This window comes from Nelumbo lutea, chromosome 1 (assembly GCF_056320005.1).
Source record: "Nelumbo lutea isolate HS-2025 chromosome 1, American lotus-T2T, whole genome shotgun sequence".
In the NCBI taxonomy this organism is placed as follows: Eukaryota; Viridiplantae; Streptophyta; class Magnoliopsida; order Proteales; family Nelumbonaceae; genus Nelumbo; species Nelumbo lutea.
Window position 1 is genome coordinate 148,038,986 of NC_142684.1, and position 22,016 is coordinate 148,061,001.

Here is a 22,016-nt window from a genome sequence, read left to right on the forward strand (position 1 = left end):
AAAGTAGCCTCCCTACTCTTCTGAAGAGCGTAGTTCGGCGACAACACGCTCCTGAACTCCCTTTGAGCTCTCGAGCCCGAGGGCCCAGCCCGCGTATGAGCGGACCCAGAATAAGTAGGAGCACTCGAGTAGACAAGAGCACCTGTGTGAGTGGTCTCGGTGTAAGGGGCCCCTGCCACTTCATGCATCGGAGCCACCTCGGGCTCCCTCGGCAGATCCTCCGGCGTGTGGCCTGGAACTTGAGGCTCCTCATCCTGGGGCAGCTCGGTACGAGTTCGCTTGGCAACCCGCTTCCTCCTCTTCATGCCTTGGAACATGCGCCCCCCACGAGTCCTCTTTGCGTCCATCACACCTATAGAAAAGAGTTTGGCATTAGAAAAAATGAAGGAACAAAGCAAACAAGAAACCTGAGCTAAGAAACCTACCCGAACTCAGGTTAGCCGCAATAAGCTTGGCCTCCGTTAAGTACTGATGGCACTTTAAACCTTGCCGTGCCCATTGCAGGAGGCCCTTCACTGTCTCTTTATCGAGAGTGACACCAGAATCAGGAGCGACCTTCCCCCACCCGGTCTGCAAAGGCCACCCTTGTGCACTTCGCACCCTGAAGTAATCTCGCTTCCACGCCGGGACCTTGTTAGGAAGTTCGTGCAGAAGCTTGAAACCTTGGTGAGGAGACAGGTAATACGCCCGTCTTCCCCTGGGAAGAGAACACGCTTGTTTTTTGAGCATTAAAATAGAGGAGAATATCTCCAAGTCTAAAGGGAAGTTCTATTCGCAAAAAAGGGAGACTGTCCCCACCAGCTTCCGAATAGAGTTCGGATGAAGCTGGCCAATGGTAGCGTCGAAGTGGTTTATGACCTCGACGAGAAGGGGGTGGAAAGGCAGTCGCAGCCCCGCAGCGAGCTGCTCTCGAAAAATCACAATCTCATCAGGACCGTTTTCCCAAGGAAAGCTACCTGAAGAAATGAAATAGGTGTACCCCCCAGGCAGATTGTAAGAGATAAGTAGAGATTGGAGCCCCTCGGGTGTCATGGTCGAAGGACCAAACCTGTCTAGCATCCGACCTTGACGAGAGGTAGACGCCAAACTGCTCGAAGCAGCTCGGCCTACAGGTTCGAGGTCATCCTCAAGTTCCACCTCAGGATCACTAAGGCAATCGGGGGATACGGCTCGGTTCGTAGAACTTACATCAGTCCTACTTGAAGAATCGCTTGAACTATCAAAGCTAGACATCGAGGAGAAAATGTGGATTCAGGAAGGTACTCACCGGAAGAAAGTTTTTGAAGGCTCTAGAAACTAGAATAAGCCAAAAACCTTGAAGGCGAATTAACAAGCCTAGACGCGAACTGAAAGGCCTGGACACGAGCTGAAAAGTTGGACGTGAGCTCAAGAAGCAAACCGCAGAAGTGACAAATCGATTGGGGACCCCTACTATTTATAGCTACAGTAACCAAGAACCAACAGTGCAGATCAAAGCCAATCCGACGGCCCGCATTCGCGCTGACCGCACATCCCCTGAGATCGAGACGTGATTGGCGCACGTCTCTCCAAAATGAACAAAATGTCAATGCATGTCTTTCTGAAACCGACGGCGCACCAGCGCACGTCTTTCCAAAACTAACAGCACGCCGCACACGTCTCTCTGCAACTGACAACTACCGGCACACGTCTCCTCAAAACTGCAGTGGCGCACTGTTTTCAAAATTAAAAGACCCGCTGTCACGTCCCAACGGCGCGATTTTTTGAAATTTAAAATAAACGCGCGCTACCACGTCTATCAACATTTATAACCAGTAGGCACGTCTCCCACCTTTTCGAACGCTCCAGAAAACTGAAGAACCCTGGCAAAGCACCTCACGCTGTCAAGATTCGAAGAACGGGACAAATCCACCTACCACCTCGCAAACTCCCCGCGCCAGGGCAAGACCCTTGGCGCGAGGAGTGGGGGGCAATTGATGAAGGAAGATTTGGCCTGACCTCACAGTTACGCAACACATGGTAAAGGCAACAGCTTGACCCAAAAGCACGCCTAAGGCGCGAGCACCAAGGGGAGAAACCAGCGGACCGAACTCTCCCTTCAGCCCCAAGCCAGACAATAACCCGAACTGGCCTGCATGTAACAGTTTGGGACACACCTTGCCGAACTGGCCTGCCTTATAATAGTTCGGGACACACCTCGCCGAATTGGCCTGTCCTATAGCAATATAGGACATACCTCCGAACTCAAGACTTCGCCTCGCTCACCACTCCACCACATCGCCCCCAAGATGCCAAAACCAAACAAACCGTACCATGCCTGACATCGAGGAAGTCTGTACCCAAGGGCGGTGCACCTGACTTACTTGGGATCTAACGCTTGACAGCCGCACTCCAAATGGTCACCTGCCACCGCCTCCTGACACTGCCATCTCGAGTTACAGAGACGGCTCCGACAAAGAGCAATGGCGGTTCTGTCCCAGCAGAAAGAACAACACCCGAACTGACAGAAGCAAGATCATACCCCACCTGATAGGGGCTTCGGAGTGAGTGCGCGAAGTGGTTATAAAAGGCCCCCTACCCCCAGCAACAAGGTATGTGAACTTTGCGTCATCTGGTCTTTACTTTGCCTTTGAGAGAATACTAACTTGAGCTTCGAAGTTATCTCACCGGGTTCCCCCCGAAGTTCCCTCATCTTCTCTGTTTCAGACTCCCCGTCACTCCAGTCAGAGACGAAATTGTTAACAGCTAAGACCGGTCAGATTGCGCTCCATCACACCCATTTACATCTGTCTTAATTAAGCAAATGTCCACAATTTCCAACTCAATAGTCTGACACTCTCTCTTGGTAGCTTCAAGGTTATGGGTTAATTATCCTCAATATTCACACAATTCGAGACAATGATAAAATTAAAAAATCCTACTAGTTGATTTAATAAAAGATATGATACGGTTAGTTTGAAGATGAAACCGATTCATCTCTTGTGAATATTATTATTTTGCTCAAAGTACCAATCTACTTAAAGTTAATTTTTTGGTCACAAGGCATTTCCTTCGATGATGAGGCATAGATTCAAGGTTGTGGATATATGGTTCTCTCTACATTATCTTAGGTGGGCTGGTGTGCACCTTATTGGTAATTTTGCCTTAATCAGGTAAAGGTCCATAATTTCCAACTCGATAGTCTAACATCTTAGTAGGTGTTTGGCATCGGTTCTGGGAACACCACACCGTTTTTTCATAAAAATGGTGCTGCCACATGGGTGTTTTATGGAAAAACAACATTAGTTTTATTTGGTACTAGTGTTGTATAACTATTTTCACTATTGGTCATATTATCCAACCTCCAAGAGGATCTCACATTGGTGCCACATCATTGCACCGCTAGCAGCAACAGGTTGTTTTATGAGAAAACATCGAATTTGGCATTGCTTCATACCACAATTTCCTGTGATTTCCAAGGCGTGGTCTGAAGCAACGTTTTTTCTGAAAAAAATGGTACCTAATAAGAGGCCGTTTTCTGAAGCACTGTCTTTTCTGATGTGATGCCTATGTGGTGTCGTTTTCTTAGAAAACAGCATCGATGCCAAACACCCACTTAATTATTGGTAACTTTAGAGTTTTAAGCTGATTCCAACACACCTAATTATTATAATCATCGTTGTTCATGACATTGACATTGATGATGAAGATAAAACCTAAATAGCCTATCTAGTTGATTTAATAGAAGATAAAGCTGATTCATCTAGTGCAAATTTTTATTACTTACCTCGTAGAACACTTATTTACTTGTAGCCAAGTTGGTAGTAAGACATCCTATTGCAATGAGGAGGCATAAGTTCAAACTTGTGGATATATTTTTAATTTATACCTGGTGTTTGGGAGAATGGGCGCTTTTTGGGACTGATTTTCAAGAAAAAACGCCCATACTTCCAAGACCCGTTTTTCACAAAAGAAAAAAATGCTTCCGCCACGTAGGCAGTGAGCAACACTATGCTATATGGTAAGGTGATTCTCATCACCGTTTTTCATGTATGTGCTGACAGGTAAGCACCAAATAGGATACACATCAGTCAACCGTTGGGAGAAATGGTTCACCAATGCATGAAATGCCAAATTTGATGTTTTATGCATTGGTGGGGTCCTGATTTTCAAGGCATGCCCGATTTTTTAATAATCGACTGAACCAAACAATGAGATACATGAATGTTTGTTGAAACGCCTATGTGGATCCGGTGTGGCACCATTTTTTTTAAGACGGCCACGGTTCCAAACATCACCTTAAATAGCCTGGTTAATTAGGTGATTTGACAGAAGATACACTATTATTAGGTCAAAATTGAAACAGAATACTTTGTTGTATTTTTTTAATATTATCAATCTACTTGTAGTTAAGTTGGTCATAAGGCATCTTTTTGCTGAGAGGAGGCACTGGTGGAAACTTGAGGATGTATAGCTAAGCTCTTTACATTGTGCCAATGGATTTGGATATTCGTTGTATATCCTATTGGCAATTTCGCCTTAATCAAGCAAAGGTCAATGATTTTGAACTCAAAAATCTAACATCTCCATTGGTAACTAAAGAGGTATAGGATAATTATAAGAAACCTAATTATTATAACCCTCAATATTCATAGATTAATACACAGAGATAAACTAAAATAGCTCAATTGGTTGCTTTAATAAAAGGTATGCTACTGTTGCAAGGTGCCAATTGGTAAGGTCTCATCTCATGTTGGCTGTAGTTGAGACTTGGGATTGAAACCCAGCTGTAGGGGTGGGGGAGGGGTATGGGTATGGGTGATCAATAAAAATTGAAAAACCAAACCAAACCAATAAGACCAAACCGAAAATTATGATTAACCAAATTGATCGATTCATTTTCCGTTAACCAATAAAAAAACCGATGGTTAATCGAACCAATTGGTATATATATTTATAATATATATATATATATATATATATATATATTATCTATATATTATACATGAGCATATATGCATTATATATACAAATATATATATATATATATATATATATATTATAATATATTATTTATTAAATATAATATAATTTTATATGTACTTCTAATATTTTATTATATATTTATATATTTATTTATAACATATCTTATAAAAAACTAAAAAACCAACGAACTGAATCGATCAACCGGTTAATCTATCAACTTCGGTTTGGTTTTGGTTACCAATTTTTCAAAAACCGGTACTATCAATTCGGTTTGGAAATTAGGCTACCGCGAGCACCCCTAGTTATGGGTTTGGGGGATGGGCTACTCCCATTGTGTAGTCCCTTTGGCTAAAAAAATAAAAGATATGTTATTGTTAGGTCAAAGATGAAACTGATTTATTTATTGTGATTTTGTATTATTTATGGATTTACTTCATAGAGTATCATTCTACTCAATCTTTTTTTTGTGGGGGGGTATTTAGTGCTATGCACCATTAAAAATTTCCCCCTAATTCCTTTTTTCCCAAAGTATTGATTGCGGGGTTTAATTTCACATCAACGCTGGAACAAACCAGTAACACACCAACGAACCAGCCCTCGATTGGTAATCTACTCATAGTCAAGTTGGTCATAAACTATGGCATTCTTACTAACGAAGAGGCACATGTTCATGGATAAATGGTTAACGTTATGCCAATGGGTCCGCACTACACTCTATTGATAACTTTGCCTCGATTAGTCAAATGCTCATAATCTTCCATTCAAATGTCAAACATCCCTATGGTAATATGGTAATTTATAGTTATGGGTTGATTCCAATCCACTTTAGTATTGCACGCCCTCAATGTTCATGGCATTTGCGATAAAAATAAGCTTAAATATCCAGTCCACTTTCATATTAATTTGTGTCCTTGGTTTCGACATGGCTTTTTGAGTCTGACCTCTTGCCCATGAGAATTCTGCCCACGTTTATCGCAGTTATACATGGAGAACATCTCATCCACTGCATAGTATTATGCAGGGAAACATGTTCCCAATTCACGGGGGTAGTGTGTTGTGGGTAGACGTGGGCAGGAGATTTAGACTCTGGCTTTTTTATTATGCATATGTAAGAATATGAATAAACTTTTAAAATTTTAAATATATAATCAAACTTATTGAATTTTTAAATCCATGTTTTTTATAAGTCCTAATTATATATAGATAGATAAATAAATAGATACCCAAATTAGTCACACACTATAAAAATCATAATTTAAGATGTTTCCAGATGTTGTGAAAATAATACACCTATTACACGTTAATTAACTATTTTTAGCTAAGTATTGCATAGACCTGTTTATGAGTTTAAACTCGACCCATTCTATGTCAAGATTGAACATGAGTTTAGACCCGTGGGATCGGGCTCGGTTCAAACACCAAACCCAACATTTTGTTTGGGTCGGACTCGAGTTTTCTAAAAAAAGGCTGGCACGAGCCTGACTTGAAAACAGATTATAATAAAAGGGGTCATTTACTAAAACACCCCTATATTTTTATAAATTTACTAAAACCTACCTTATAGTTTATGTTTTACTAAAATATCCACTATAGTTTGCAATCAATTTACTTAATCAACCTTTTATTATATGAAAGTGAAAAATCACACTTTTAATACTAACATCCGTTCAAATAAATTTAATCAAAAGAAGCTAAAAACAAAAATATCATTTTTGTCCCTAGTAAAACATAGAAAACCACTCCATTTTTCTCTATTTGGTCAATTTAATTTTCTACACAAAAGTGTTAGGGGTGCTTTTGGAATAAACAACAATGGATCCATACCCTTGGACATTTTGTACTGAGTCTAGGGGTGCTTTTGAAACAAAAACCTTGGGCCCATGCTCTTAAACATTTTCCACTTAGCTTAGGTGTTCATGTTATTATTTTCATGTGGCAAAACAAATAGTTCTTAATGAAAGATCTATTAATTAAATAGGTTGCAAATTATAAGGGGTGTTTTAGTATATGACCATAACAAAAAAATATACTTTATATAATAAAAATATATATAATATATGATAGGGTAAATTTCATAAACTACCCTTATGGTTTAGTTAATTGACTAAATAAATACTTAATGATTGAATATTGTCTACCCTTATGTTAGAATATGTTAATTTTCCGTCAAAACTCGTACACGTGGAATATAATTTTTTTAAACCCAATTTTAACCAGCTCCCTCCCCCTCTCACTTCTTATTCTTTCTCTTCTTCTTCACCATCAACAAATCGAGTTGACTGGTCCCCCCCAACACCTCCGCCCTCTCTCTCTCTCTATCCCCTTCTTTTTCTTCCCCGTTGTTGTTGGTTTCAGGCACAGAGTAACAAAATAGGAGAATCGGCTCATGCTAAAAAATGGAGGGGTTTCACCAATACGAGGAACAGACCCAAACCTAGTTAAAACACCGGCTCCCCTATTCATTAGAATAGAAGAACTTGAACTATGGTTCCCTTGCAACGACACGAGAAATCCAGGATAACGTGAGAAATTAAAATTCATACGATTTAGGAAATGACCATTCTCTCCGTCTTGCTAAAGCTCTTCGAACGCCGGTGACCATTGCAACATTCGACGGTTGTGAGCCATGAACCACTGACTAGAGGTAAGCAAGTTAACCTTAACCTATTTTCCATAGTTGACGGTCCAAGCATGTGCCTCAAATCCTCCAAAGCTCTCCATCCTCCACGTCTAAGATCGTCGGACCTTGTGTTTCAGATCCTCCAAAGATTTGGTGATTTCAATAAGTGCCTTGGACCAGAAGCAAAAGGCTTCAGATTCTGCCGATGTTTTGATTCCGAGTTGGTTCTTCAAGCATAGAAAATCACCCAGATCCATAAGAAGATGGAGATCCTCCACCTATGTGAGAAGTTTCCAGATTCGTTCAAGTAACCAACAATCTCTTGCTACTCTTTCGAAATCATGGGTCCCTCTCTTGCCCTGCAACTCGTTGCAGCAGTAGAGAACAAAAGCTTCCTTTTCCTTTATTGTCTCTTCCTACGACCACGCAACCATGAGATTTTTAGCAGGAAACCCATATCTGTTGAGTATCTATCAGATCTGTAAGGAACCCACATCGAAGTGTATCCGTCATCCGTCACTTCGATGTAGGTACTCTCCGTTGACCTACTGGTACTCTCCGAGATGCTTAGATCTGCAAGGAACCGAGTGCCACTTTGATGTAGATACTCAGATTGGTGTGAACCTGCCCAGAACCTTGAAGATGTATCGGGGGAGCTTCTTCAAGCCAGGCCTCTCTCTCTCTCCCTCTCTACGGGAGCTTATTCCATGAGAAGAAAGGAACTTCCAATTTGACTTAAGGGCAAAATGGACATTTCAGCCCTTTCTTCAATATTGTAATGACAACTATAATTTTCCGAAACAATAGAGGTAGCATTAGAAAATAGTCAAACAGTAGGGGTATACCTAGTCAATAAACTAAACCATAAGGGTATTTTACGAAATTTATTCTATATTATATTCTTTGTTTCTCTTCTCTTTTGTTCAAGTTGTAATGAGATTTTTCATTATTTTTAAACTTTTTAATTTAAATAAGTTAGTTTCTTATTAAGAAAAAAAGAAAAAAAATCGATTTCCCAATTTTCTAGTTGGGCTTTGGCCCTTATATGAGGGTCGAGCTCGGGCTTAGGCCTGAATGTTTTACGTTAATATAAAGATAAAGCCAAACCTAAAACTGGCCTGACCCGACCAATGAACAAGTCTATTGCTACTTTACAAGTAAGGTTGTAATTGGATTGATGTAGCGTAATCCGACTGCTCCCAACTGGAGGTGATCTAGCTTCCAATAGACGACGGACTCGGTTGATCTGCAAAAAGTGAATCAGAGAACCCGGGGTTGCTTACCCGGTGAGGTCGCTTCGATGCTTAAGTTAGTACTTGGTTGCGAGTTGATAATAGCTTAGAATGCAAGAGAGCTAGAGAGCAGAGATTACGTGTGCCTTTCACCCCCGGGAGGTGGAGCCTTTGCGGGTTTCGAGGAGCGGTTACGGGATTCTCGTCACGATGAGATCCGTTTCCACGTTAATTGGGGATAACGCTGCCAAATGATAAGATTCATCACTTCCGCCCGAATTGAACGGGGGAGATAATGTTAGCTATTACGAGGCGTGATCTCGTGAGGCGTAGAATCTGGTGGCAAGATCTTCGGGGTTGCCATCCAGTGGTCAGTCAGTATTACCCGAGCTAGTGCCCTTTGGATCCAACCTGGTACGAATGCCGAAGTGCCTTGGGACCGAGGTGGTCCTGATGCAATTGTGCACCGAGGTGAACTCGTCCCAAGGTGGACTTGCCCCGAGGTGGTTTGGTTATTCGAGCTCGTCCCAGGTGAACTCGTCCATGTGATGGGCTCAAGGGGGTCACTGAGTCTTTCAGTGAATTCGGCTGGGCCTTGTAATAAAGGCTGGGCCGAACCCATGTGGCTAGTGTGTAGATCAATGCTTGGGTCCCACGCCATACAAAGAAGCCCAACTGGGTAGCAGGCTGGAAACTAGTTAAACACTGAACACTTAATGGACCAAAAGCCCATTTTGAACTGGGCTGATATGATCACCAGTTCATGGGGCGAATATGAGATTAGTGTTAGTAAAAGGATTGGGTCTTTGACCTTATCCACTCTAAGAGACCAAATTCAAATTAGATTTGAATATAGTAACCTCCTGATAAGATCAAGAGTTAATTAACTTAATCTACAGATAGGATTAAGATTAACCTCTATCCAAATACTGATTTGGATTGGGATAACTCCCAAAATATTGGGAGGTTTCTTAATCAAGAAGAAAGAGGAGAAAACCCTAGCAGAAATATCAGATTTCGAACTAGGGGGTTTGAGTAAGCAAGAAACTCATCCTGCAATATGAGATTTGATCTCTCACAGACTCCAGGGAGAAGAGATAGTTCTGCCATCTTCGTCTCTGGACTTCTCCTCCTTCAGCCGCCACCACTACCTGTTGGAAGATTGGATCTTTGCAGCAACAGGATGTCAAGAAAGTAGTTTTTGACAATAGTCTTGCAAGAAAGACACTAGGATTCGGTGTTCAAGGTTTCCAGAGGGTTCTTGTGAAGAATCCAATGTGTAGAACGCACCCTGCTGGTTCCGTTCCACCTACAGCTGTGTCATCTTCAACAGGAGCGGATCTTGGTTACTTCTTTGGGCGTGAACACCAACTTTGGGAGATATTATTTCTCCGGATCAGGTATAATCCTTCATGTTTTCTTTTGGTTCAGATCTGGTTTGTTAATGGTTCAAGTAGGATCATTGAATAATGTATTCTAAATTTAGGGAATATGATTCCCAGTTGGAAGAAGGTAGGAAATTTTTTTTGAAATTCGCCCCCCATTCCGCACCTTTCTTGGCGTCCATTAGATGGATCCTACCATTCTTTCAAACATTGCCAACTGATAAGATTCATCACTTCCGCCCGAATCGGACGGGGGAGATAATGTTAGATGTTACGAGGCGTGATCTCGTGAGGCGCAAAATCTGGTGGCGAGATCTTCGGGGTTGCCATGCAGTGGTCGGCCAGTATTACCCGAGCTAGTGCCCTTTGGATCCGACTTGGTACGAATGCCGAAGTGCCTTGGGACCGAGGTGGTCCTGATGCGACCGTGCACCAAGGTGAACTCGTCCCGAGGTGGACTTTCCCCAAGGTGGTTTGGTTATTCAAGCTCGATCCATTGCAGACTTGGTGCATCGAACTGAGATGTCATCCTGCTAGTTAGGTCGTGTCCACGTATCCCCCTATTATTAGGTCGGGCCAAATCACCCTACATCATGGATCATGTTCGAATCAAACCCAAGTGCATTTGCACCTGAATGATAAACCTTAAGATATGCATCCAACCCAAATTCAATATATGGAATCTTATCATGTTTAAAATGACCAAAATTTTAAAAATAATAATAAATTTTAACTTATATATGTATAACAAATGTACAAAATTCAAATGTTAAATTTATCAATTATTAATATCTATATATTTCTTATTAGACTTGGATTTTAGTGAGATCGATGGAATTATTAGTCAGATGGTTTTTTTTTTTTTTTTTTTTTTTTTGCTTCATGGGGCTACACAACAGGAGGGGTAACCCATCCCCCATCCTCCTAACCCCCCAACTAGGGTTGTATTGGATCAAATGCAGAAAAATCCAAACCCAATCCAATTATTGAAAACCTACACCCGAATCCAATGTAAGATCCAAAATTTGATCAAATTTGAAGACCTCAAATTCAAATAATATAATTATATAAAATTTATATATTAAATTCAATAAATATTAGAATATAATCAAATTCGAATTTTAATTGGATAGGAGTGAATCAAATCCAAATCTAATCCAATTATATAAATACATCATCCTAATTCGAGATAATCAGTTTTTTTTTCAGGGAACTATACAAGGGAGGGGGGGGTACCCCATCCCTCATCCTCTTAAACCCCCAACTAGGGCTGTAATCGAATCAAATGCAGCAAAATCCGAATTCGATCAGATTATTGAAAATCTATATCCCTATCCAATTAGAAATCTTATCAAATTTAAAAACCTTAGATTCAAATAATATAGTTATATAAATTTTATATATTAAAATCAATAAATATTAAAATATAATCCGATTCAAATTTTAATTGGATAGGAGGAAGTCAAATCCGAATCCAATGTGATTAGATAAATATATCATCCAATCCAAATTCAAAATAATTAGATCGAATGTCGGATCTGGCCTCAAATTTTCGGATATGATTGATAGACCTACCCAGGTTGGAGTGGGATTTGATCAAGTCTCTACTGTTAGAATGAGTCATGAGATCTTACCGACTCAGCCACCACACCATTAGTTGATTATTAATTGGATGATTGGATTCCTAGTTGATTGGCGGCCGTATTTACAGGTGTTAAAAGTAAAAAATATCCCTGTGTATTTGACTTGAAGGGTTTGCCATTTCAGTAATGTATCTGATCGTTTTTCTCCCATACTCGTAACCCCCACTCCCTTTTCGTTTGTTTTTTACCATAATCACACAATCAGCGAAGAGAGTTTGCAAATTGCAACTCAGCCTCCATCAGTTGGTCGAAATTTGCCCTAGTCCTAATCTCTCCCTTCAGCAGAAACATAAAACGGAGAAAGCCACAATTCATCATTTCATCATATATATATGGCCTTTGAGTTGAGACGCTTCACACCACAATCTCCAACGGTCAAAATCCTTATCCCCAAACCCAATCCAAACCTCGCCCAATCCCTCAATCTACCGTTTCCCTCCACACCTTTTTTCGCCCCCCAAAACGAAAAGAAATAGAAGAAATAAACATACAACACCCACAGAACTTCTTCTCTCTCTTCCCTCTTCCCTCTGTAGATAGATCTCTGCAGAGCTAAGAAAATTCATCCTGACCATGTCTTGCTCCAATCTAACGATGTGGGTCTCCTCCAAGCCCTCACTCTCCGACCCTTCCTCAATCTCCTTTCGATCTCTTCTCAACCCATTTCGTCTCCCTTCACACAATTCAGCAACCAGTATCCCCTCTCGCTCATCGTCGACGAACCCAATCCAATGTGGTCTCCGCGAGCTTCGCGAGCGTATTGATTCCGTGAAGAACACACAAAAGATCACAGAGGCAATGAAGCTTGTCGCTGCCGCTAAGGTCCGAAGAGCCCAAGAAGCCGTCGTCAATGGCCGGCCTTTCTCCGAGACACTCGTTGAGGTTCTGTACAACATAAACGAGCAACTCCAGACTGAAGACATCGATGTTCCTCTAACTAAGGTCCGCACTGTTAAAAAGGTCGCATTGGTTGTTGTCACCGGCGATCGGGGTCTCTGTGGTGGCTTCAACAACGCAATTATCAAAAAGGCAGAGTCCCGGATTGCACAATTGAAGGATCTCGGCCTAGATTACACTGTTATAAGTGTGGGTAAAAAGGGTAACTCCTATTTCCTCCGCAGGCCCTATATTCCTGTTGATAGGTTTCTTGAAGGTGGGAGCCTTCCTACGGCGAAGGAAGCTCAGGCCATCGCCGATGATGTTTTCTCACTCTTTATAAGTGAGGAGGTCGATAAGGTGGAGCTCTTATACACCAAATTCGTGTCCTTGGTCAAGTCTGATCCTGTGATCCACACATTGCTTCCTCTTTCACCCAAGGGAGAGATTTGTGATATTAATGGTAATTGTGTGGATGCTGCGGAGGATGAATTGTTCAGATTGACAACCAAGGAAGGAAAACTGACAGTGGAGAGGGACGTTGTGCGAACCCCAACTCCGGAATTCTCACCCATTCTGCAATTCGAGCAGGACCCAGTTCAGATCCTTGATGCACTTCTGCCTCTCTATCTAAACAGCCAGATTTTGAGGGCGTTGCAAGAATCATTGGCAAGTGAGCTTGCAGCGAGGATGAGTGCAATGAGCAATGCCACTGACAATGCAGTCGAGTTGAAGAAGAATCTCTCAATTGCCTACAATCGGGAACGCCAGGCCAAAATCACGGGTGAGATATTGGAGATTGTTGCAGGAGCTGAAGCCCTTGCGTAGTTTGATTTGAGTCTGGTTCTTCGACCCCTTCCCTTCATTGTTATTCTCTTTTACTCTTCTGTTATCCCTATATTTTTGTGGTTATTTTCTAATTCATTCAGATATGCCTGTTTAAGAAGACTTATTTAGAATAGACAGCTTCTTAGTTTTAATCCACGGCTGTGTGCATGCTTCCCTTATAATGAGAATCACAATGTGGATTTGGATCAAAAGGATGTTCCATGTCAAATTGTGTTCTTATATTCATAATACTTGTATCATATTGGAGTTCTTTGCTCCATGGACTACTAAAGTTATCTGTTAATATTTGGGTGGAAATAATAGTTCGGCATTGTTCAATCTCAATTTTATATAGAATCCTTGTTGGAATTTGATGTAATTCTCATGATTTTTTTTATCAAAATGTGACGAGGATTCTTGTTTCCTAGAATCATAATCATTCTATCTACAAGAACATAGGAATGTTAGAAAATGCCAGATGATTTTGTTCTACTCATGTAGCAGTGTTTTGGGTATATGTTAGGCAAAACTGATATGCAGTCCATGATGCAACATAGTTAAGTTAGATGGATGCTTCTTCGTTTGATTTTTCAATAAAACAAAATTCTTCCTAAGCCTATATACAACAGGCTCATATGGCTCCATAACATGTTTCAAAATGAAGCTTTAGTTGTAACCAGAGAACTCATTTTTTTCTCTGATGGTCTTATCTCGATATATATAATATAACAACTTAAGTAGAAAAATATATAATTTAAAATATTTGTGATACCAAGATCTGGTTGTAGTGTACTTGCAGAAAAGTCGGCTCTGAAACTAATTCAGTTGTCCTTGGTGACCTCCTAATGTAATGTGTATAGTTGTAGATAAACATTAACTTCTTGTTAATGTAAATCCCATTAATATTTTAAGTGGATTTAGGTATCATATTTTCATTATAAGAATTTATGTGAATCCAAAATTAGGCTCAAACTCGGCATAAATCAAATAATATGGTAAAGCTGAAATGGGTTCCTTGACTCATAATTAGTCTGTTTAACTACTTGTGTCTCACTTCTTCATTTTCATTGCGTTCTTAAGGAAAGGAGGCATTTAGAAACACAAAAGTTTGGCAATAGAAATAAACATTAAAATACTAATTAAATATTTTAAGTATATTTATATACAACTTTTGATGTTCCGGTGTCAACAGAACTAACATTTGTTTAACAGCATATCTCCCATTATTGTTGTTAGTGTATGAAATATTGTATGAATGCATCATCCTGAGGTTTATCATACTCGTACATCAAAAATTCACTATAGTTGTAAGAGTGCCCATAAAAAAGCATACAATTATAAGAAAATGAACATTAAATGCATTCCGTTTTATTTCTACAACCATTAAACCTCCAGAGAAACAATAATATATTTATTCTTGCTAGATCCACGAAGAAAACTTGGTCCAAAACCTTTGTGCACTAATATTCTTTTTGTACTTTATCATTGCTATAAGGCTTGTCACTGTGGCAATTAAGATTATTCCGTATAATTATCTTTTATTAGATAAAAAATGAAGTAGAAAAGCGGATAGGTCGAATCATGGGAGAAGAAACCTCAAACCTAAAGTTCAAGAGGTTACTGTGGAATTAAAATTGAACTTCACCTTACCATACATTTCTTCTCTGATACAACATATGAAGTAATGTAAATTTTAAAATTTTTAGTCATTCTTTAAGAAATTTTACATTTTTCTTATTATTTCAACACCTCCACATTTAACTGTATCGGTGATTTTTATGCATCCCTAAAAAATGCACAGTACCTACCTTTTTATCAAATCTTGCTTGATAAACTAAATCTTGTAGGTGATAGATAAGTGACTTTTAGCAATCACAGGAAATTTATGCTATGACTTGTGATGGCTATTATTGCATCAACTCTACCAATTGGATTTTTTGTAGAATTTATCAATTGGATCCAGTTATGTAAAATTTACCATATAACAAAATCAATTTCACCAAATTATCAAAGCATTATAATCCCAGGATAGTATTAATCTTTGCAATTTCAAAAAATTGCAAAAATAAAACTTATCATTTACATTTTCTAGCCTATTTAGACTCAAAATTTAGCATAACATAGTTGCAAAAATATTATGCTGTTTTGAAATTGTAAATGGGATGCTCAAGAAAATATAAAACATTTAACTTGGACTGCGCATGCATATTCTATCTTATATTGATTTTAAAATTTCACAACAACCTAATTTTGTGATTTGGTAAAATGATTGCAACCAAAATGTCCCAATGTCATAGGACTTGCAATGTTGAATTATAAAACCCATATCTTAGAATCCTAGTTTTATGGTTATCTAATTTGCAATTACTTTTGATTTAGGTGATGATTCATACTTTAAAAAAGATTTTGTAACTCAAAAATGAAAAATAGCTATTTTGATTACAAATTTGAGTAACTACAATCCATAATTAGTTTTAGGGAAACTTGGATTTTCTCCTAATGAAGTGATCCCCACACCAATTCCACAACACATTTGCAACTATGTATTTCTCTCATGCACTTATGTTGTCAGTCATGGGGAAAAGTTTTAAATGCATGATTGTATTGTGATGTGGGGAGCAAATTCGAGTTTGTCTTTGGAAATTAAATAAGTCTTACACCTCCAAAAAATGCCTTGAGGAGAAAGATGATATCATTGAAAGGTAATTTGATTATGGTTCTTAAATTTCATTATAGACCATTCATCATTTACTTTGACGATTCATAAGAATGACTAATTTTGTCTTATATGAATGTTTCGTTCCATATCAAAAAACAGAGTTATTGGCACAATTAGTCTTACTACTAATTTGTTTTTTAAGAGCGATTAATTCAAGTTATAGTTACAATATTGAATATAAAAAAAAAAAAAAAAAAACACACACACAAACAACAATATAACATCCCTTACTCTTATAGAAGTTCTCGAGTTATTGTATCAAAAAAGAGATTTGTTTTCACTCATTGCACTAAAAATAGAAACAAAATCCAAAAATGGAAAATATGGTAAAGTAATGACCCAGTAAATTTGATGTAGCAAGTGATCTATTAATTATGTGTTTGCATTTATTACATTCTTGTGTTAAATTATTTTGATTAACTACTTGCCTATGTCAATTCCGTTAATACTTTAAGTGGTTTTAGATATTATATTTTCATGATATGAATTTACGTGAATCCAAAATTAGGCTTAAACTCGACATAAAGTATGAAAATTTGAAAATATAAACACAAAGTATGAAAATATAAATGAATATTCAGATACTAATTAAATATTTTAAGTATATTCCTATATAACTTTTGACATTCTAGTTTATTAAAATGATGTTACATTTTCCACCTTTTATTAAAATGATGTTACATAGTTTCTAGTTTATTTAGACTCTACACTTTGGCATAACATATATAGAGTAGATTTTGTGTTGTTTCGAAGGCCTTTTCATTTTCTTCACATTCTCCACTAAAGTATTTATTACATAATTTTGTTATTCATAATTTAGGGAAAAAATTTTGTGCTAATTTATATTTTGTCCAGAATGGGATGCTAGCGAAAATGTACAACATTTAATTTTGATTATATATGTATATTCTATATCTCATGTCGATTATAAAATTCTACTACAACATAATTTTGTTATTTGAATACTATGATTCGATAAAATGATTACCATGAAAATGTTTCAATGTTATAAGATTTATATTATTCAATTTCAAAATCCAAATCTTATCATCTTTAATTTGTGATTATCTAATTTGCAATTAGTTTAATTTAAGTGATTCATACTTGGATAATGACTTTATATTCATAGAAGGCAAAAGGATGTACCATTACATATTGTGTTATTTCTTATATTCATAATGCTTGTATCATATTGGAGTTCTTTGCTTCATGGACTCCTTGAGTCATATGTTAATAGTTCAACATTCTTCAACTCTCAATTTTATATAGAATCCTTGTTAGAATTTGATTTAATTCTCATGATTTTTTTTATCAAAATGTGATGAAGATTGTTAGAAAATGCCAGATGATTTTGTACCACTTATATAGTAGTGATTTGGAGTATATGGTAGGCTAAACTAATATGCATTCCATGATGTAACATGGTTAAAATAGATGGATGCTTCTTGAGTTCTTGGTTTGGTTTTTAGTGAAACAAAATTCCTCCCAAGCCTGCATACAACAGGCCCATCTGACTCCAAAACATGTTTTGCAGTGAAACTTTAGTTGTACCTAGAGAATTATTTTTTTTCTCTTATGGTCTTATCTTCGTATAAATTTTGGGTAAATTTCTTAAACTACCCTTATGGTTTAGTTAATTGACTAAATATCACCTTACCGTTTCACTATTGTCTAAAGCTATCCTTATTATTTCGGAAAATTACTATTGTTGTTAAAATATTGATGAAAGGGTTGAAATGTCCATTTTGCCCTTAAGTCCAATTGGAAGTTCCTCAATCTGATCTTCACCGCCAGGTCTAATCACCCCGCCTCCAATACTGACACTGTTGGGTCCCGATAGGCTAGCCACCTCATTTTCTATGTCTACGTGGCTCAGACTCACCGTCCTCTAGCAAATGAAATCCCTTTCTCCGAGGTGGGTATTGCACAACCAAATCAATTAGCCTTTTTTAGGTCGACCACTTGGAAACCGATGATTAACTATTGATCCATCTCCCAAGAGAAAGCCGGTCGGTGGGGATTTTGGGAGCGGAAGCTCAAATTTGAGTACGCCATCATATTCATCTTCGGGTTCGACCTCACATACTCCATCTATGTCTAATAGTCCTTCAGTAATTAGCTTAAGCTTAAGAAGCTTAAAATCGAAATTGCCAGACCTTGTTGCAACTTTACTTCCACCTCCTCAACCACCGTCACCACCACCACGTCTAATGACTCCATCACCTCCCAAGAGAAAGCCCCCTTCACCCTCTCTGCCTTCTTCGCCCCTAGATTCGAAAATGGGTGTGATTTTCGTTCTATTAATTGAACCAATTGCAATGGATGTATCATTGTGTTATCTTCATGATCCAAAATTTGTACACATGAAAAAAATTAGGCTTTTCATACCCACTTAGTTTGACTCAAATGCCTTAGCTAACACGTGTATGATTTTTTTACAAGGTCAAATGGTTTGGGCTGCTCAAAATTCTTCTAACCAGTGGATCCTAGAGATAAACGAATGTGTATAAATTCTTGTTGAACTTCAGTTATCCTGGAGATATAAGAATGGAATCCAAAGATAACGATGAAGCTCTTCTCTATCGATCCCTTTCTCCGAGGTAGATAGGGGTGAACAAAAAAAATGACCAAAATCGAACTGAAAAATCGGTTAACTAAACCGATCAGTTTGGTGTTTTTAAAAAACCGAACGTATCTGTTCGATTTCAGTTAACCAATATAGAAAATCGGTGGTTAAGCGAATCGACCGGTATACATATATTTCTATATATTCTATATATTATGTATATTATATATATTTATAATTTTTATTATATATTTTTTAATATATTATAAAAATTAAAAACCAAAAAACTGATGAATCAAACCGGTCAATTGGTTAACCGATTGGCTTCGGTTCAGTTTCGGTTACCAATTTTTCAAAAACTGATAGTACTGGTTCGGTTACAAAAAAGTCTCATGATTCAGTTACCCTAGATGTAGATATTGCATGATCAAATCAAGTAACTTATCTCTTAGATCTGAGATGGGATTGAATACAGAGGAGGTGGAGAGGGAGAACAAAGAAGTGAAAGGGTGGAGGAAGAAGATTATCACCACTGCTAGAAATTGCAGTGATGATGGTGATTTTGATTGATAAGGGTGAGTGAGTGAGAGTGTGTGAGAAAGAGTGAGTAAGAGAGGGGCCGTAGGTGGAGGGGTTCGCTATTGCAACTCGAGTTGCAGCGGTGGTGATGAAACAAGGGGGAGAGAGAGAGAGAGAGAGAGAGAAGGATGAGTGAGTGAGTGAGTGAGGGGTCAGAGGTGGAGGGATCTATCACCGCCATTGGTTAAGGACCAAGTCATCTTGGTTTGCCACTGCTTAAAGGAAGAAGAAGAAGGAGAAGGAGGAGGAGAGGGGGGAAGGGTAAAATTGGGTTTAAAAAACTTTATACATCTTCCAGCCTTGGGATCCAACACAATTTATATCAGGTATAGTAATACCAATATTGTCATTGTTGTGTGTGTGCATTCTTAAAGGATCCACCCCATTCGTGGACCGTGATTTGACAAGAAAAAATAATTATAGGTATTTTTTCAATGATTTAACAAGAAAAAATAAGTTAGTAAATTATTTGGATGTTTAATAGTTATAGAAATAAAATGGAATACATATAATGTACATCCTCTTATAAGTTAGTAGGTATTTTCTTTCTTTATTTATTTATGAACACTTTTACAACTGCACTTAGTTTCTGAAATATGAGTATGATAAACCTCATGATGATGCATATATCCATACACTATGAATAATAACAAATTGAGATTTATCATTAAACAAACATTAGTTTTTGTTCTGTTACTAAATTATTAAAAGTTAAATAAAAATATACCTATAGTATTTAATTAGTATCTCATTGTTAATTTTTATTACTAAACTTTTATGTTTCTAGATGCCCCTCTTTTGGAAAAGACAATGAAAATGAAGAAGAGAGACAAAAGGTAATTAAATAGATTAAAGATGAGTTATGAAACCAATTTGAGGTTTACTACATCACTTTGATTTATGGTGAGTTCGGGGTTAATTTTGGATTTGCATAAATTTTAATCATGAAAACTTAACAACTAAAATCATCGAAAATATTAATGGGATTAACATTGCCAAAATGTTAATCCGAATTATTTAATTGAAAAGCTTAATAAACATAAATATATAATTAGTATATCTTTTACCGCATTAAATGTATTGGATAAAATAAACTTCACCACGTTCTATGTAATTCGATTTAATTTCTATTTCAAGGTGAATGAAAACATTCATCCCATTCAATACAATAAGTGGAAAACTTCTTTAAGGGTAAGAGGTGTTGGCGTGTTGCATTAATGTTTATGACTTCGTTATGTTCAACATTTTAATTTTAGTTCGAATCAAGAATGCCCCTAAAAATAACTGATAACGACATTAATTATGCTAACAATTCCTCTTTTTCTTATTTATATATAAGGAATGATGTGTTCATAGAAGACAAAGTTACTATTTTCTCATGAAATGTTGAAAGTAAACAAATGAATGGTCTATGATGAAATTTCATAAACAAAATCATATCCATCGAATGGCACTACATATTCACACATGGTTTTCAAAACTGGACCGGACCAAACGGTTGGACCGAAAAAACGAAAACTGGTCAGGCTTTCATTTTCCCCAAAACCAGAATTTTTCCAAAAAAACAAAAAAAAACCTTGATTTGGTCAGCAAACCACTGAATCGGGCATTCGAACCGCTATTTATTTTTATTTTTTTACAAGAATAGGCTGACCATTCGATTCGAATGGGTCAAACCGTTTGACCCAGGAACCGGACCCTTGACTGGTTCGTTGTTCGGGTCAGTTCTAAAAGCCTTGTACTCACAAGGCATTTTTTGGACGAGCATTACTTAGCTAATAGTTCAAATTAATTTGGATTTGCTCCCCACATCAATGCTAAAATACATTGTAGTCATTCCTTGGGAACATCTCCCCATGAATGACAATATGAAAGTATGAAAGATCTTTGTAATGCGCAATTATGATGTGTTGTGTGGGAGGTTGATATATCAACAATCTAACAAGAATAAATGTGTTATTGTTTCTTTAGAAGTTTAATGGTTGTAGAAATAAAACGGAATGCATTTAATGTGCATTTCTAACAGTTGTAAGATTTTTTGTAAGCACTCTTACAACTGTAGTGAATTTTTGATATATGAGTATGATAAACCTCAGGATGATGCATCCATACAATATTTCATACACTAAACAAATTTTAATTATGCTGACACTAGAATATCAAAAGTTATAGGATAAATTTCTTAAACTACCTTATGGTTTAGCTAATCGACTAAGTATATGCCCTTACTGTTTGACTATTGTCTAGCGCTACCCCTATTGTTTCTAACAACTGACTACCTCTACTCTTAGCATTAACATCCATTAATATTCATCAAAACTTGTACATCAACCTGCTCAGTTTCAAGACTCCAACAAAGTTATTTATCCAAACTAAGTTCAAACCATTAGTAGTTGGATCCATCAAGGGAAAATCTATTTTTAGTTTTAGTAATGTTAATATCATATAATATATTTTGCCCTAACGGGATTTCACCTGCCTCCATACCTGAAACTCCAAACCTAGATGATGATGGGAATTGATATATATATTTTATTTTTATGTTTAAAAATATAAAAAAATAATCATTGTCTATTTTGATTTGATCAATAAAACTATACACTATTAGAGAGAGAGATTTGGGT

General features: G+C 37.6%; 1 protein-coding gene and 1 long non-coding RNA gene across 2 annotated transcripts; both read left to right on the forward strand.

Annotated features, from left to right (window-relative positions):
• Nucleotides 1-7,187: 7,187 nt before the first annotated feature.
• LOC148878259 (uncharacterized) lies at nucleotides 7,188-8,447 on the forward strand. Its single transcript, XR_016101160.1, has 2 exons — nucleotides 7,188-7,588; nucleotides 7,702-8,447. It is a non-coding gene; the product is annotated as an uncharacterized LOC148878259 (long non-coding RNA).
• Nucleotides 8,448-11,045: 2,598 nt separating this feature from the next.
• LOC148878260 (ATP synthase gamma chain, chloroplastic) lies at nucleotides 11,046-13,873 on the forward strand. The gene has a single exon (XM_088951632.1). It carries the CDS (start codon nucleotides 12,398-12,400, stop codon nucleotides 13,526-13,528), a length of 1,131 nt encoding a protein of 376 aa, XP_088807758.1. The 5' UTR covers nucleotides 11,046-12,397; the 3' UTR covers nucleotides 13,529-13,873.
• The last annotated feature ends 8,143 nt before the right edge of the window (nucleotides 13,874-22,016 follow it).

Bases quoted from the DNA above. Each gene is read 5' to 3' on its own strand.
- LOC148878260 (XM_088951632.1), top strand. From the start codon at position 12,398: ATGTCTTGCTCCAATCTAACGATGTGGGTCTCCTCCAAGCCCTCACTC.